The following is a 14,394-nucleotide window of genomic DNA, read 5'->3' as shown; positions in this document are numbered from 1 at the left end:
TGGTGTGGGCACAAAGAGAATAAAACAGTGATAAGGGTTAAGTGCTTTGCATTCCTCCCTACAAGAGATGTTTCAGCTTTTCCTAACCAGACACTGTCAATCGTGCAGAATTATCACAGAATAAAACACAAGCAGATACCCACTCAGGAACAGGCAGTGATCTTTGTATTCTTTGCATTTATGACTTGTGAGCTACACCCAGGAAGTAGTAGGGAAAGAAGCTTTTTTTATTTTAATTTAAGAGAACAGAAAACCTTCAGCAACCCACTGCTGCAGCAGGCCTCAGTATTATACAAACACACAAGCCACAGCAGTCCTGTGGTAGGAACCATGCAACAAAAACACCATAAAAGAGCCTTGAAGAACCCTTATGTCAGTCTGCTTATTTATGATAAAACCAAACTCCACTAAATGGTAAGTCTTTTTTCTTTGTTTAGAAGAGTTTAGTTGTAGAGAAGGCTAGGAATGACAACTACTTTCACACCAACGTAACAGAAACCAACAGTTGGACTCACCATCATGAGATGTTCATCATTTTGGCCAAACAATACACACCAGTGCCTCCCCTAAGTAGCTACATGTACTGTGGTCACAAAACAAAATCTGTGAAATTCACAGTAGCAAAAGCCAGGGTCACTAATCAGAAGAGGTGAAGCTATTTTGCTTGCGAAGTAATGAGCAAACACAAACTGTACTGAAAAAAAACCAAGAGCCACTAGAAAAATCTGTTTCCCAAAACTTCAGCTGACAGTTCTTTTCAGAGGGCAAGAACATAGAATATCTGGTCAGTGATGCTCAGGGAAAGAAGTGCCAGGAAAACAACTCAGATTTGAAAAGAAACACCAGAGCAGAGCCAGGCAGGTACAGAAGAACTACATTTGACAATCTGATTGCTGATTTTAGATACTGAATAAACGGCATTTTGATACAAGTATTCTCAACATTTCTAGTCCAATAAGCAGGGTCTCTTTGATAAAGTCCATTTGAACTACCTCAAAACAGGTATGAAAACCTAGGTCACATATCAAAAAGCCTTGCCAGAATCAAACATGTTATATGCTTTGGGGAACTTCTTTTGCATTCCAGAGAAGAATCACACCATCAGTACTGTTAGACATTGAAAAGTAACACTTTTAGAACGTAGACTGTAGACTTTTTTACATATTAAATAATTTCAATTATGTGGTAAACTACCCCATGAAAATATCCTATTTAATCTTACTTGGATACCAAGTTTTAAATTTCCTTTGAATTTAGAACAGATCATACAAGTTACCATTTGTCTGATGACATCATTACTACTGTATCACCAGAAATAAGTTTACTGACTTCTCTAGAGCCATCACAGTACCAACAAAATGGTATCAGACTAACTCTATGACTAGTTCAGGTACCACAAAGTGCAGATGATCAACACGAGTGACACTTCCAATCACGATTACTTTGCTGGTTTCTTTCAGACAAGTAAAAAAGGAGTCAGAACAATGTCACCGACAGTACTATTGCTGTAACATGAGGAGATGCTGGGAAAATTCAATGACATGATAGTTCATGTTAATACAAGAATAAAGATGCAAGTATTATAGTAATGTAGATCTAAACTGTACATCATTAGATAAATGTACAAGCAATAAATATGTAAACATGTAAAATGACTTCACAGAGAAATCATTTAGCTACTGTAGCCTAGGTCACAAATGAAATTTACAGAAGCAAGACTACATAGTACATTCCTTCTGTAAGCACAGAGGATTAAAAACATGCTGATATTTTCAAGTATATAAAAGATATTCTAATAAAAAGTTGAGGAGGGAATTTTGAAGAAATTAGTAGTATGAAAATACACATTCATTTTGGGCTTACCTGAATTCTCTACAGAGGAGAGGATATATAAGGCGTTTATATGCATCCTCTACTGAATTCCGTAGTATCCTCATGAATTCTGGTTTTAAAAAATGTTTTGGTCTCCATCTACAGAAGAATAGAAAAAGAGAAAAAAAAAATTCAAGCAATACTTTAAGAACATATGCAAAAACTCAGATAAAATGGAATATGAAAAAAAAAAGTTCTACATTGAGTGTCATGTCCTATAAACTGCAGAATTACCGCAATAATTAGGCAATGAAATCATAGTTTTGAATATGAATGGAATGAGAAATTGCTCACGGTTGTACTATCAGACAAGGGACAAGGCCTATCTTTTCTCTTTTTTTGTTAGGTATTAGAATGCAATCATATTTTATGTTTTGAAGAAAATATAAAAAGATGTTTCTTTTCACTTCGAGAAGTCAAAGCTTATCACAACTGAACAGAGAACTTGGTTCCATATTACCATCAGGGTTGCACGATTTGCTATTTCTTGATACATAAAAAAATGACTAAACATCCTCTGCGAGCATCACTGCAGAGCTGCTGATATAAGGCAACTGTGTCCAGACAGAAATTCAAGATCTAAACTAATTTCTATTAATGAAACCAAATTCAAATTTCCTTTCAAATGTTTTGAGTATCTCTATACAGACTCAAAATGAAATCTGACAGTTTTGCAGTAGTCCTCAAAAAAAAAAAAAAAAGGCAAATGATTTTTCTCTTTTACCTGTTGCCAATATATTTAAAGTGTAAATAATATTCCAGCAAAAGGGGAAATGAAATAAACAATACCAAACACACACAAGACTATTTCTCAACATTTTCTAAGCCAAACCGTTTGGAGCATTTCCTTCTCTAAGGAGACTGCGCACAGTGGTCATAGCCCTAATGACAAATACCTGAAATTGTGTCCTAAAATACACATCAGTTACAAAGGTCCCTAGAACAAAGATCCCAGATATTTATTCCATCCATCTTTTTGCTTTGGGAAATGTTACTATGGGGGGCAAGGAGAGGAAACTTCTTGAACGAGCACAACTGACTCACTGAGATTGTCCACTCGATGAGAAGGCAGAAAGATTGAGGAGATGCAGACAGACATACTCAAACAGAAGTAAAGACTACGAACATTTTCAATTATAGTCCATCTGTTTTGGTTTGGGTTTTTTGGGGGGTTTTTTTGTTTGTTTGGTTGGTTGGTTTGTATTCATATTGATAACATTCAGAATTTTCTTCATTTAGTGTATATTTTACATGCCTGGGTCCCTCACTGCAAAGCGAGATACCCCAGATGTATTAAAAAATATGTAAGTTTTATAAATTTGTTGTTTGATAGCTTTTTTTTTTAAATAAATGCAAAATGAAAGAATTCTGGCCATTTGATAATGTGTCCAGATGCAAGTCAAAGCAAAAACAGGACTGAATTTTACTTTTGACTTTGTTTACTTACCCTCACTCAGAAATACCGAGAATCCTAACTTGCTCCTACCCAGCCAGCTTTGCAGTTCTTTAAGGGGATCTACAATTTCCTGAAACAGCTTTAAGTGTCTGCACCTATAATAGTTGAGAAATGTGTGATCAAGTCAACACTGCATTAATGCAGACAGACATGGGAGCAGAATTAAGCTCACCACTTAGTTTTACAACATCCAGAGTTGTGAGTGCTCAGCCACATGACCTCATCACTTTGCTAACAGTTTTTGCAAATAGTTATATTACACTTATTTGTAACTAGAGACTCTTTCCATACCTATATAAAACTGGCAGAGGCTTTAAACCTCCTTATTGCCATCCAATTCTATAAACATGAAGTTTTTACAGGTGGCAAGTATGACTACACTCTCCCAGAAAGTGTCCTCAGCACAAATAAGAATGATTTTGGAAACGTGGCAACTGTTCCTCCCTCTCTTCCATCCATTAAAGCTACATAGCAAACCTTTTCTCTGTAACTAGTTTATCACAGCAGATATTTTTATTACCTGCCTATACAGAAGTAAAAATTATTTAGGCAACATTCTATAAGAAATCCTAGAACTGCTACAAATGAAAAAATACCTCAACAGTCCATTAAATCATAGCAAATGCTGCATTTTAATCATTCCAATACTTTATGAGGGAAGAGAAAAATCCACTTGACTGCAGAAAACAAAGCAAAAGCCATGTGTGTATAATTTTAAAGATCGTCAAAGCCTAGTTAAGCTTCCCTCTAAGAACAGATTTTTCTTGACTAAATAATCAAGAGTTGACCTTCAAAGCCCTTTAAACGAAGCCCTGTTTAGAAAAAAGTCCATATAAATAATATCGTCTTACTCTCCTCATCAGCTCTCTGTGTGTTTGTGCTCACAACAGGGACCACCAGAAGCATAAATCGCTTAGGCTACCGATACGCCTCAGAGGGTGAAACCATACATCAACAGAATTAACGTAGCCCACATTATGAATCATTAGTATTAATTAACAGCTGTTCCAAGAAGAGCACAGCTAGGCTTTTAGACCTGAAGCACACAAAGCAGAGCTTTGTTGTCTTCCAAGACATTCTGTAAATGTCATGCATTCAAGACAAAGCATCCCTTTAAGGCCTGTACCAGGGACTTCACACAGGACCCCAGAATTTTGTCTGGAGACTGGAAAAAGATTGTCAAACACCAAACTTCATTTTCAAGGCTTCAGTCCCACTTTAGAACAAAATCTCACCCGTTCCCAAGGAACAATTCCATGTTGTCTTTACACTCAAAGCCAGCTAAGGAGCCCCTCTCTGGCTATTTCTCATTGACCCTTTTTTTGTGTCCCACTTCTCAACTAAGACTTTGGGACCAGCACAGTTCTAGTGTTAATGGAGCCAGGTTCGCTGTCAAACCCAGCAGAGATGCCATTTTCTGGGGAAAAATACAATCCATAGGGCCAGCCATGAGGATTTTCACGAGTTTTCAGCACAAATCTGAATTTCAAGGAAATTATAGATGCTTCTACAGGCAGATAAATATTCTGAACCTGCAAAGAAAATACAGTCATCTTAGAGAGCATCCAAGTAGAGCTCAATACTGAAGAACACCAGTATTCCAACCCATGTTCCATCACAGGCGTATTTAGTACTAAAAAAATCTGCCTCTGAAGAACACAAAGGTCAGTATATTTGCCACTAATTCAATAGGCAGTAGGTGATACTGTTTTGTGACTAGAATACCAGCCGCACTCTGTAGCAACGTGGCATTTCTGGTTCTGCAACTGATTTTGTGTGTGACCTTCAGCAAATTAGTTAATACCTTTGCAAAGGTTTGAAATCCCTGCCTCAAACAAAAGTTCTTAACCTTCTGCTCTCACCAATAAATCAATGCAATGAAAATAATGCAACTCGCACCCTTGCACAGTTATTTCCAAGCTTGCAGAGCAGAATACATATTTAAAATTTGTCAGTTTGATAACACAGTTGTCCATCTTATGAGGAAGATCAGAATCTGTCCTACATGTTAATGCACCAAGATCTGCTAAAATCATTCCTTCAGAAGCTTTCTGATGGTGGAGAAGTTATCCTTAAATAGTAAAAAGCCATAAGCATTTACAGCCTCATGAATGCGAAGTATTAATAAGTAGTTCCATTTCCAAGGTCAATATTCTTTTTATCTCAGGATGATTCACAAAAGTGTAATCAACCCAAAATATCTCATTTTACATCCCACTTTCACTTGTGTAGCACTGACAAGCTGTTCCATTATCTGTGGCTCACAGTGCTTCCAAATTCTGTCATAGATGCAGTAAAAGCCAGGCTGACAGATGTGTTCTGCTTACAGAATATACATCTTGGGAGAAAGGCAGAAATTCTGTTACAGATACTAAAACTAGAAGGAAACTTAGGTGTATTTATGAATCCTGATACTTTCCTGAAAAGAAAAAATTACTTACTATTAGTCCTAGAACACACTATGTTATCTGGCCAAACGATATGTTAACTCTTTCGGAGGCTTCCATGTTGGAAAGTTTGTAGTCTACTTGAAGCCCGGATCAGGGATATCACCAGGGCACTCCCCAACCTGGTGCACCCAACAGACTACTACCCGCTGCTGATCTTCCAGACAGATGGGGAAGAAGCTGCATCCTGCAGCCTGAGGGGAATGAAGAAAGATTTCAAGGCCTTGGGACGGATGGTGAAAGAGTCTGGGGCTCAAGTGATTTTCTCTTCCCTCCTTCCAGTTTTGGGTGACAACATGGGATGGAATACAAAAATTCAGTCCATAAATGATTGGCTTCGGGACTGGTGCTACAGGCAGGGCTTTGGGTTCTTTGATAACGGCTGGTTTTATAAGACACCAGTCCGGACAGTGATACGTGGGAAAGGTTTGTCTCACAAGGGCAAAAGGATGCTGGGACAGAAATCAGCAGGGCTCATTTGGAGGGCTTTTAACTAGATTTGAAAGGAGATAGGGTTGTAGCTGAGCTTGCATCAGTGGGGCAGCACTCTAGAACTGATGAAGACCGGGAGGCCTCCCAAACCCCTAGGGTGAAATCGGTGTGCTCAGCTCGCTCCCTGAAATGCCTGTACACCAATGCGCGCAGCATGGGGAGTAAGCAGGAGGAGTTAGAAACCTGCGTTCGGTCAGGAGATTATGATCTGGTGGCAATTACAGAAACATGGTGGGACAGCTCACAGGACCGGAATGTGGTCATGGATGGCTGTGTCCTTCTCAGGAAAGGCAGGCCAGCCAGGCAAGATGGTGGAGTTGCTCTTTACGTGAGAGAGCAACTACAATGCACTGAGTACTGTCCAGGCACAGATGAGGAGCGAGTTTAGAGTCTATGGGTGAGAATTAAGGGGCAGGCTGGCAGGGGTCATACAGTTGTGGGTGTGCTGGATCTCATCCTCACTAACAAGGAGGGGCTGGTTGAAGCAGTAAAGGTGGAGGGCTGCCTTGGTTGCAGTGACCATGAAATGGCGGAGTTCAGGATCTCATGTGGCAGGAACAGAATACCAAGCAGAATTGCAACCCTGGACTTCAGCAGGGCCAACTTTGGCCTGTTCAAACAATTGCTGGGGGAAATCCCATGGGCAAGGTTGCTTGAAGGTAAAGGGGCCCAAGATAGTTGGTTAACATTCAGGGACTGCTTCTACCAAGCTCAAGATCAGAGCATCCCGACACGTAGGAAGTCAAGGAAGGGAGCCAGGAGACCTGCGTGGTTAAACAGGGAACTGCTGCGTAAGCTCAAGTGGAAGAGGAGAGTTTACAGATCATGGAAGCAGGGGCTGGCCACTTGGGAAGAATACAAGGCTGTTGTCAGAGGATGTAGGGAGGCAACTAGGAAAGCTAAGGCCTCCTTAGAATTACAGCTGGCGAGAGAGGTCAAGGACAACAGAAAGAGCTTCTTCAAATACATGGCAGATAAAACTAACATTAGAGGCAATGTAGGCCCACTGATGAATGGGGTGGGTGCCCTGGTGACAGAAGATACAGAGAAGGCAGTTACTGAATGCCTTCTTTGTCTCTGTCTACTCTGCCGGAGGCTGTCCTGAGGAGCCCCGTACCCCTGAGGCCCCAGAGGAAGGCAGGGCAATGGAGGAGTTTGCCTCAGTTGATGAGGACTGGGTTAGGGAGCAATTAAGCAATCTGGACATCCATAAATCCACGGATCCAGATTGGATGAACCTGTGGGTGCTGAGGGAGCTGCCTGAGGTCATTGCTGGAGAGAGTCCAGCACAGGGCAACAAAGATGATGAAGGGAGTGGAGCATCTCCCTTATGAGGAAAGGCTGAGGGAGCTGGGGCTCTTTAGCTTGGAGGAGACAGAGGGGTGACCTCATTAATGTTTATAAATATGTAAAGGGTGAGTGTCACGAGGATGGAGCCAGGCTCTTCTCGGTGACAACAAATAGTTAGAGAAGGGGTAATGGGTTCAAACTGGAACACAAGAGGTTCCACTTAAATTTGAGAAGAAATTTCTTCACATTGAGGGTGACAGAGCCTGGAACAGGCTGCCCAGGGAGGTTGTGGAGTCTCCTTCTCTGGAGACATTCAAAACCCGCCTGGACACATTCCTGTGTAGCCTCATCTACGTGTTCCTGCTCCAGCGGGGGGATTGGACTAGATGATCTTATGAGGTCCCTTCCAATCCCTAATATTCTGTGATTCTGCGTGATTCTGTGAAACAGAATTCTAAATTTCTACAGTGAAAAGGAACATTTTTTACCACATCCCTTTCTTGGACTTAGTGTGGAAAAATAATTGCTAAAGTAGGATCACAGTATACAATTCTATACATCAAAAAGTGTATATTTTCCTATCTTTTTTCCTCCTTTCAGTTATTCAATTTTGGGATGAAAAAGTAGGAGTTTCTAAGACATGCTCAGAGCAATGCCCAATATCTCAAACTATTGAGAAAGAGAAATCTGTCTTTTACACACGCAAAGAATATGCACGGTTTGGAACACAATATACTCCAGAGGACATCAATGCAAAGTTTCCAAGAAAAAGACTGAGATATTGCACAAAAGAACATATATTCAGCCTAAACTTCTGCAAAAGATCCTCAAAGTTATGCAAAACCAAACGTCTCACTAGAGGCTTTAAAAAGCAATTTATAGTAGCAAATCAGTAAGAAATAAAACAATCACCCAAGATTTATAGTCTAGTTTTCTAACTTAACTAGACATCAAAACACAAGAGTCAGGTCACATAATATTTGAGAATCATTGACTGAAGACAGCCACATTTAGGTTTGTTCACTAAATCCAATACATTTTTTAAACATGTAATTCCTTACTTTTGTGAAACTCAAAGTTACATACTTTACTGATCTAAAATCTGAGGTGGCCTTCTTCAATCATAATCAGGCATATGAAGTTATTTTTAAAAGTATATTCTATTGGATTCTACAAATTCTTTTCATTAAAGACTACTGGATGAGATGCATATTACAATTTGAAAATACATTCACATTTCATCAGCCTTCACATATTTTTTAAAAATTCAATTGCTTAAAGAATGGTGCCAGAACTCCCCAAATACAACCAAAGGCATGATCTTTTCAGCATAATGCTACAGCAGTTGGAAATACAGAATAAGAATTATCCACTTGCTAATTTCATCTAATCTAATAAGTATTCATTTAAATTGTTCTCTTAATGTAACAAGACGTGAGGTACATTTCAGTATGCAGCTGTCTATAGAAAAAAAAAATTCTACAAGAATATGTATCCATGCAGACCTTTCATTGACACACCACCAACAGAATTCATTCTTCACCCCGTCAGGAATGTTGACCTTCACTGTCAGGATCTTCAGATTTTCCCCTCGGTTAATGGCCAGAATCTGAGTGCAAACATAAATGGCAGAGACAGATGACACACAAAATATCCAAAAGATAAACTTATCAACATTTGTGTACGCACTTGCTTGACATTCTGTAGCAAATCATGATGGTGGTACAGTAAATCAGTTCACAAAGTACATGTACAGATAACATCCACAATTTAGAACACTCATTAAATAACGCTGTACCAAAACAAACCATACATTTTTCTTGGAGTCTGCAATCTCAAAATCCAGTTTATCTTAAACACACTTAGAATACAAGTCAGCATGAATTTAGTGGGTGGAATAATTTTGTTCAATAATCCAAATTAAAACTCACGAATTTAAAAGTGATTCCAATGAGAACTAGAAATCGGAATGGGAAAGAGTTGGTCCTATGCTTCAGGCTTCATTCTTCTTCCTGAGATCAATCCAAATTTAAAATTAATTATGAATCAGAACTTGTGACAGAAAGGTAATCAGCTTAATTTGAAAGAGGACAAATTTAAAGCTTTTCACACCTAGTTCATAAGTAGCAGAAAATATTGTAGATACACTCTTTACATAAACACTCCAGCCGTAAAAAGTATGCACATATTTCTGGCACAGTCTTGTGTACACAACTGCATATTCATGATCTAAAGCTAAATCTGTTTGCACACATGCTGTCTGCATACAGAGTTCGAGTTGAAATGAACATTTGTGGCGCTACGTTTACAACCAAGATCACGATACGAGTGGTGGATCCTGGAGGATACTGGTAGGTAGCTACTAGTCTGATCTCGCCATGAAGGCGTTGAATGTTCACCTGAAGTAGGCCTTATAATACTAAGAAAGCTCACTGGCCAAGGGATTTTAGAAAAAGAATAATAGTTAGAAGCAACTACAAATAAAAACCTCACATTTCTAGATTTCATTTTCCCTTCCAAAATACTTTAAAGTGAAAAAATTTAAAAAAAACCTGCTAGAAGTTGACATTCCTGTATGACTACACATGTTGCTGTATGTAGCAGGCCCTGAGCACTGTCACAACAGAGCATTATGTGTCAATCATGAACTTTAATTCAATCACTAGCTAACTCAGACATGTCACATATGTTAAATACAACGGTTTAAAATGACTCCAGGACATAGTACCAATTTATATTCCTCAGCCTTAGTGCTCCTGTGACATACCAGGCCTGACATATCATTGAACAACAAAGCTAATAATAAAGATTGCATGTGAAATATTATAGCATCTGGTACCTTGACTGCCAAAGCAAATGTTTTCATGTAGAGATTAGAAAGACACATTTTAACAAATCAAATGCTTTCATGTTTATTCTGATTTTATTTTTAAAAAAGAGAGAAAATTAAATGTCAAGCTAAAACAAAATCAAAATGATGCTCATGACAGAAAATGTATCTGAGAATTATAATGTCATTATTTAGCACAGCATTAGCAGGGCCAATATTTGCATCACATTTTGTTTCCTGGCACTACATTCCCAGAATATGTCAGTCACCTGAACTTAAACCAGCTGTATTGCAGTCACTAATACTATTTACATTTTTATTCTTAAACAATCTCCCTATCCTCTTCCAAGCAATGTATGTTCAGAGAAGAATTATCATCTAAGAAATGATCAATTAAGGAAGTAACTAGTAACTTTCTCCCCCTAATATAATGAAGGTTTGGGTTTTGGTGGTTTGGTTTTTTTTTTTGGTGGGGTTCTTTGTTGTTGTTTATTTTGACACGAAACAATTTTTCAGTTCTGGAAAAAGACTGGTTTTATGTAAGACTGGAAAAGATCCAGAGACAGGGTTAATAAAAACAACATACATTTTTCAGAGAAAGAAAGAACAATAATTCAATCTAGTCACAAGGTTCATCAAACCTTATTCTGTTTATCAAAAAAATACAACATCCTTCATTTTGCACAGCTCTCTTCTACATTGCAGACTTACTCAGACTCACTGAATAAGTTTTGCTTGTTTTGCAAAGGACTTTAATTTCCAATTCCTTTTTAAGTATGAGATTGAAAATGGAGTACTTGCCTCAACCATTACACTTTATTCATGAATTCTTTTCCTCCCACCAATTTAGTCATCTCCAAACTGAGGAAAGCAAGCCCAAGGCATACAAAAACCCTGAACGGTTTACAATTAGCCAAAAATTCAAATAAACTCTTGAAAGATTTTTTTTTTTCCTTAGTTATTGGTATATTGGTATAGCGACCCAGCTCCAGCCTAAGAGAGCCCTGTCAGGTTCTCCTTGCTGCCAAAGGAAGGAACTGTGGCTGAACCTCCTGACAGCAAAACGTTCCAGCTGGAAACACCCACAGGTATCCAACCATGCGAAAATCTGGAATCAGGCTTTTTAAACACATAAGTTTCTCTCTCATTTCAGGTTTAGTATTTTAACTTTTTCAGTCAAACAACCCAACTCCACACCAGTCCTGATTATTTGGTGGCACATCTCAGCACACAAGATGACAACAGCGCAGAAAGTGACCCAGAACTACCACGTGTGCCAGGACAGCTGCAGGTCACTGCACACCGGTTCACCCCACTGTAATACACACTGCAAGGCACAAATCACGGCTACAAATGCTTTGGTCGGAAAGACACAGCTTGTTCTCTTATAGGTAATGTGCTAGTCTACTGCTCATCCCCTTAACTTCCATGAAAGCTAGAGCAGAGTTAGGGTTGTACACAGACCTTTAAGATTACTAGCACTTCCATACTCAGGCAATGACCATTTTCAGTGCAGTATTTTACGGAACCTTCTATTTGCAAGTCTGCAAAGGAGGTGATCCAAAGCTGACTTCTACTTTTGCCTCCAGCTAAACGCATTGAGAACACTTGTCTGTGCGCAGCCACCAAAGGAGCTGAGAAGGTCTTCGAAACAGTTGGTTTCCCAAGTGTTCTTCAAAGAGCTATTTAACCTGAAGTAAATTTTATAAATCCCTCCAAGTTTCAGGCTTCCCTGTATTTTTTTTAGGTATAAGCTTCTTTTAAAAATCCTGAACCAAACCAGAGACTTTCTTCACTTGAAGACATCTACACCTCTTCCAAAGCACATTCAAGACCACATTTTTAACCAGATGTTTGAATGCAGAAAATAAGTATTTCTTCAAAGTCTTAGGTGAGGTAGAGACTAAAGACTTCTAGGTATTAAAATGGATGGTTACAACCCAAGAAAATTAAAGAGAAAAAAATGGTCATTTGCATCAGCAGGGTAGTAATGTTGGGTAATAAAGAAATCGAAAGTTATGAGAAAGACTTTTGAAAGTACAGTACCAGGGCTTAAGCTTAGGAAAGAAATGACAGATAAAGAAAACACTTTTTCTTATTTCATCATCAAAACACAAAAGGGAGATAAAGAAAGGAACTGGCAAACTAACAGAACAGGGAAAAAAAAAAAAAATCACAGAAATGAGAAGTTACAGTATTTTTACACAACAGAACTACAAACCTCATATGTCAGAGATGATAACAAAAGGCATTTTTTCCTCAACTAGTACAAAAGAGTCCTGACACACCTTGGGCCCTGAAACTTCACTGAAGCACATAAAACTCAGATTTTTAAGATTCATAACAGAAAAATATGCAATGCGTTAGAATAGTCAATAGCAGTAAAATACAGATGAAAGCCAACACATAAGAGTGCAAAACCATCCTGTGATTACAGGGCTACCAGCTGCAAGAACAGTGGTTATTCATTCACTGGAGAGCCAGAATGGGAAAAGAAAGAGGCATTAAGGTTAGTGACAGACACAAGGAGAAATAAACCAAAACAGGTCGAGTTGATCTTCACATCAAACAAACTAAGGACACATCCTGCAGTCACACAGTCAGAGTGCTGACCAGGTTTGGTAATTTTGGTTTCTAGCCCTGGCTGTAGCTAAGCAACGGTTTTCCTTACATAAAACAGAAATGAAGGATGTCTCAGACAAGAAATAAATCATACCATCATCCCAGGAAACACTTGTGCACCCAATACGTGTTGAATATCTCCGTATTCACCACTCTCAGTGCAGGAAAAACTAAACAGTCTGACAGCCAAAGTGTTCATTCAACAGTAAAGCACCCAAAGAGAAAAAAATTCATACAGCACAACACTTAATCTCCTGGTGAATCTACAAATCTGTGTGATATGTCACCATAGCAGTTTTACATTGCTCTGTTGACTTCTCAAGACACTCTAGAAGCATGTTTTCATCAAATAATTATCAAATTATTGGGGAGGGGACAAAGAGTTAAAAATTAGCCCATATACATTGTTAAATATTTTTTGTAACAAATTCCTTTCAACACATGCCAGAAAATCTTTCATTAATTCAAAATATCACACTGTTTTAAAATAGCAAGCAGAGCAAAAATGAGAGCACATCATAGATAACAGGAATAGCATTTTGCTGTAAAATAAGGCAGCCTTCCAAAGGGAAAGGACACTTCAGTGTGGACCAGGGTCTTTTTTGTGGTTGTTTTGTGTGTGTGTTTTTGGTTTGTTTGGGGGTTTTTTGTTCGTTTTTTTTTTTTTTTTTTTTTTTGGGGGGGGGTGTTTTGTTTTTGTTTTTTGGAGGTTTTTTTGGTTGGTTCGGTTTTGTTGGTTTTGTTTGTTTTGTTGGGGTTGGGGTTTTGGTTTGTTTGGTTTTGGCTTTTTGTTTGTGTTTTGTTTTGTTTCTCTTGGTGATTATTTTTGAATCAGCACAATGGTCTTGACAGTTGCATTGAGTGCATCACACTTCAGCCTTTGAGCATCAGCAACAGGGTTAGACAAGCTATCAGGGCATCAGCCAGTAAGTTTGCCTTGTCCCTCATTTCTTTTTCTAGTCATATAGGCCTAGGCTTGGGGCTTAGGATAACCAAAGATACTTCACAGAAGGTAGTAGGGATAACTTGCAAAACCAACTCGTTGTCAGGGTAGTGCATGGGATGTTCCCCTGAGCTGCTTTTGTAGGTCACCTTGAATTTCATTTTTCTGGATCCTTTCCTGGTACTTCTCACCAGTTTCACCTGATGGGTTTAGCGTCAAATGGCTCAGAACACTCCAACTCAGTGCTGGAGCAAACATCCAAAAGAAACAAAGAATAAGTTTATCCAAGTTCACTTCCAATACTTACCCTCCCACCACGCAGCTTCCACTACTACGTCACACCATAAATTATCACTTAGCTTTTATCTACCTCCTGACAACGCTATGCAAGAGGGATGGCAGAACACATGCTAAAATAAATCACAGCAGTATTGAAATCTCT

At 38.7% G+C, this 14,394-nt stretch overlaps 1 protein-coding gene across 2 annotated transcripts in view; it reads right to left on the bottom strand.

Moving 5' to 3' along the window:
* The window catches only part of SRBD1 (S1 RNA binding domain 1), a 134,604-nt gene that overhangs the window by 101,939 nt on the left and 18,271 nt on the right, over positions 1–14,394 (bottom strand). For both annotated transcript variants that reach the window (XM_065631093.1, XM_065631094.1), the window contains exons 12-13: positions 9,063–9,166; positions 1,864–1,971 (exon numbers count right to left, since the gene is read on the bottom strand). In XM_065631093.1, the coding sequence (XP_065487165.1) occupies positions 1,864–1,971; positions 9,063–9,166 (212 nt within the window). The remainder of the gene's footprint in view (positions 1–1,863; positions 1,972–9,062; positions 9,167–14,394) is intronic.

Source organism: Caloenas nicobarica, chromosome 3 (assembly GCF_036013445.1).
Source record: "Caloenas nicobarica isolate bCalNic1 chromosome 3, bCalNic1.hap1, whole genome shotgun sequence".
Taxonomy (NCBI): Eukaryota; Metazoa; Chordata; class Aves; order Columbiformes; family Columbidae; genus Caloenas; species Caloenas nicobarica.
The sequence above is the reverse complement of the archived record's forward strand: the minus strand, read 5'-3'. Positions and strand labels throughout refer to the sequence as shown.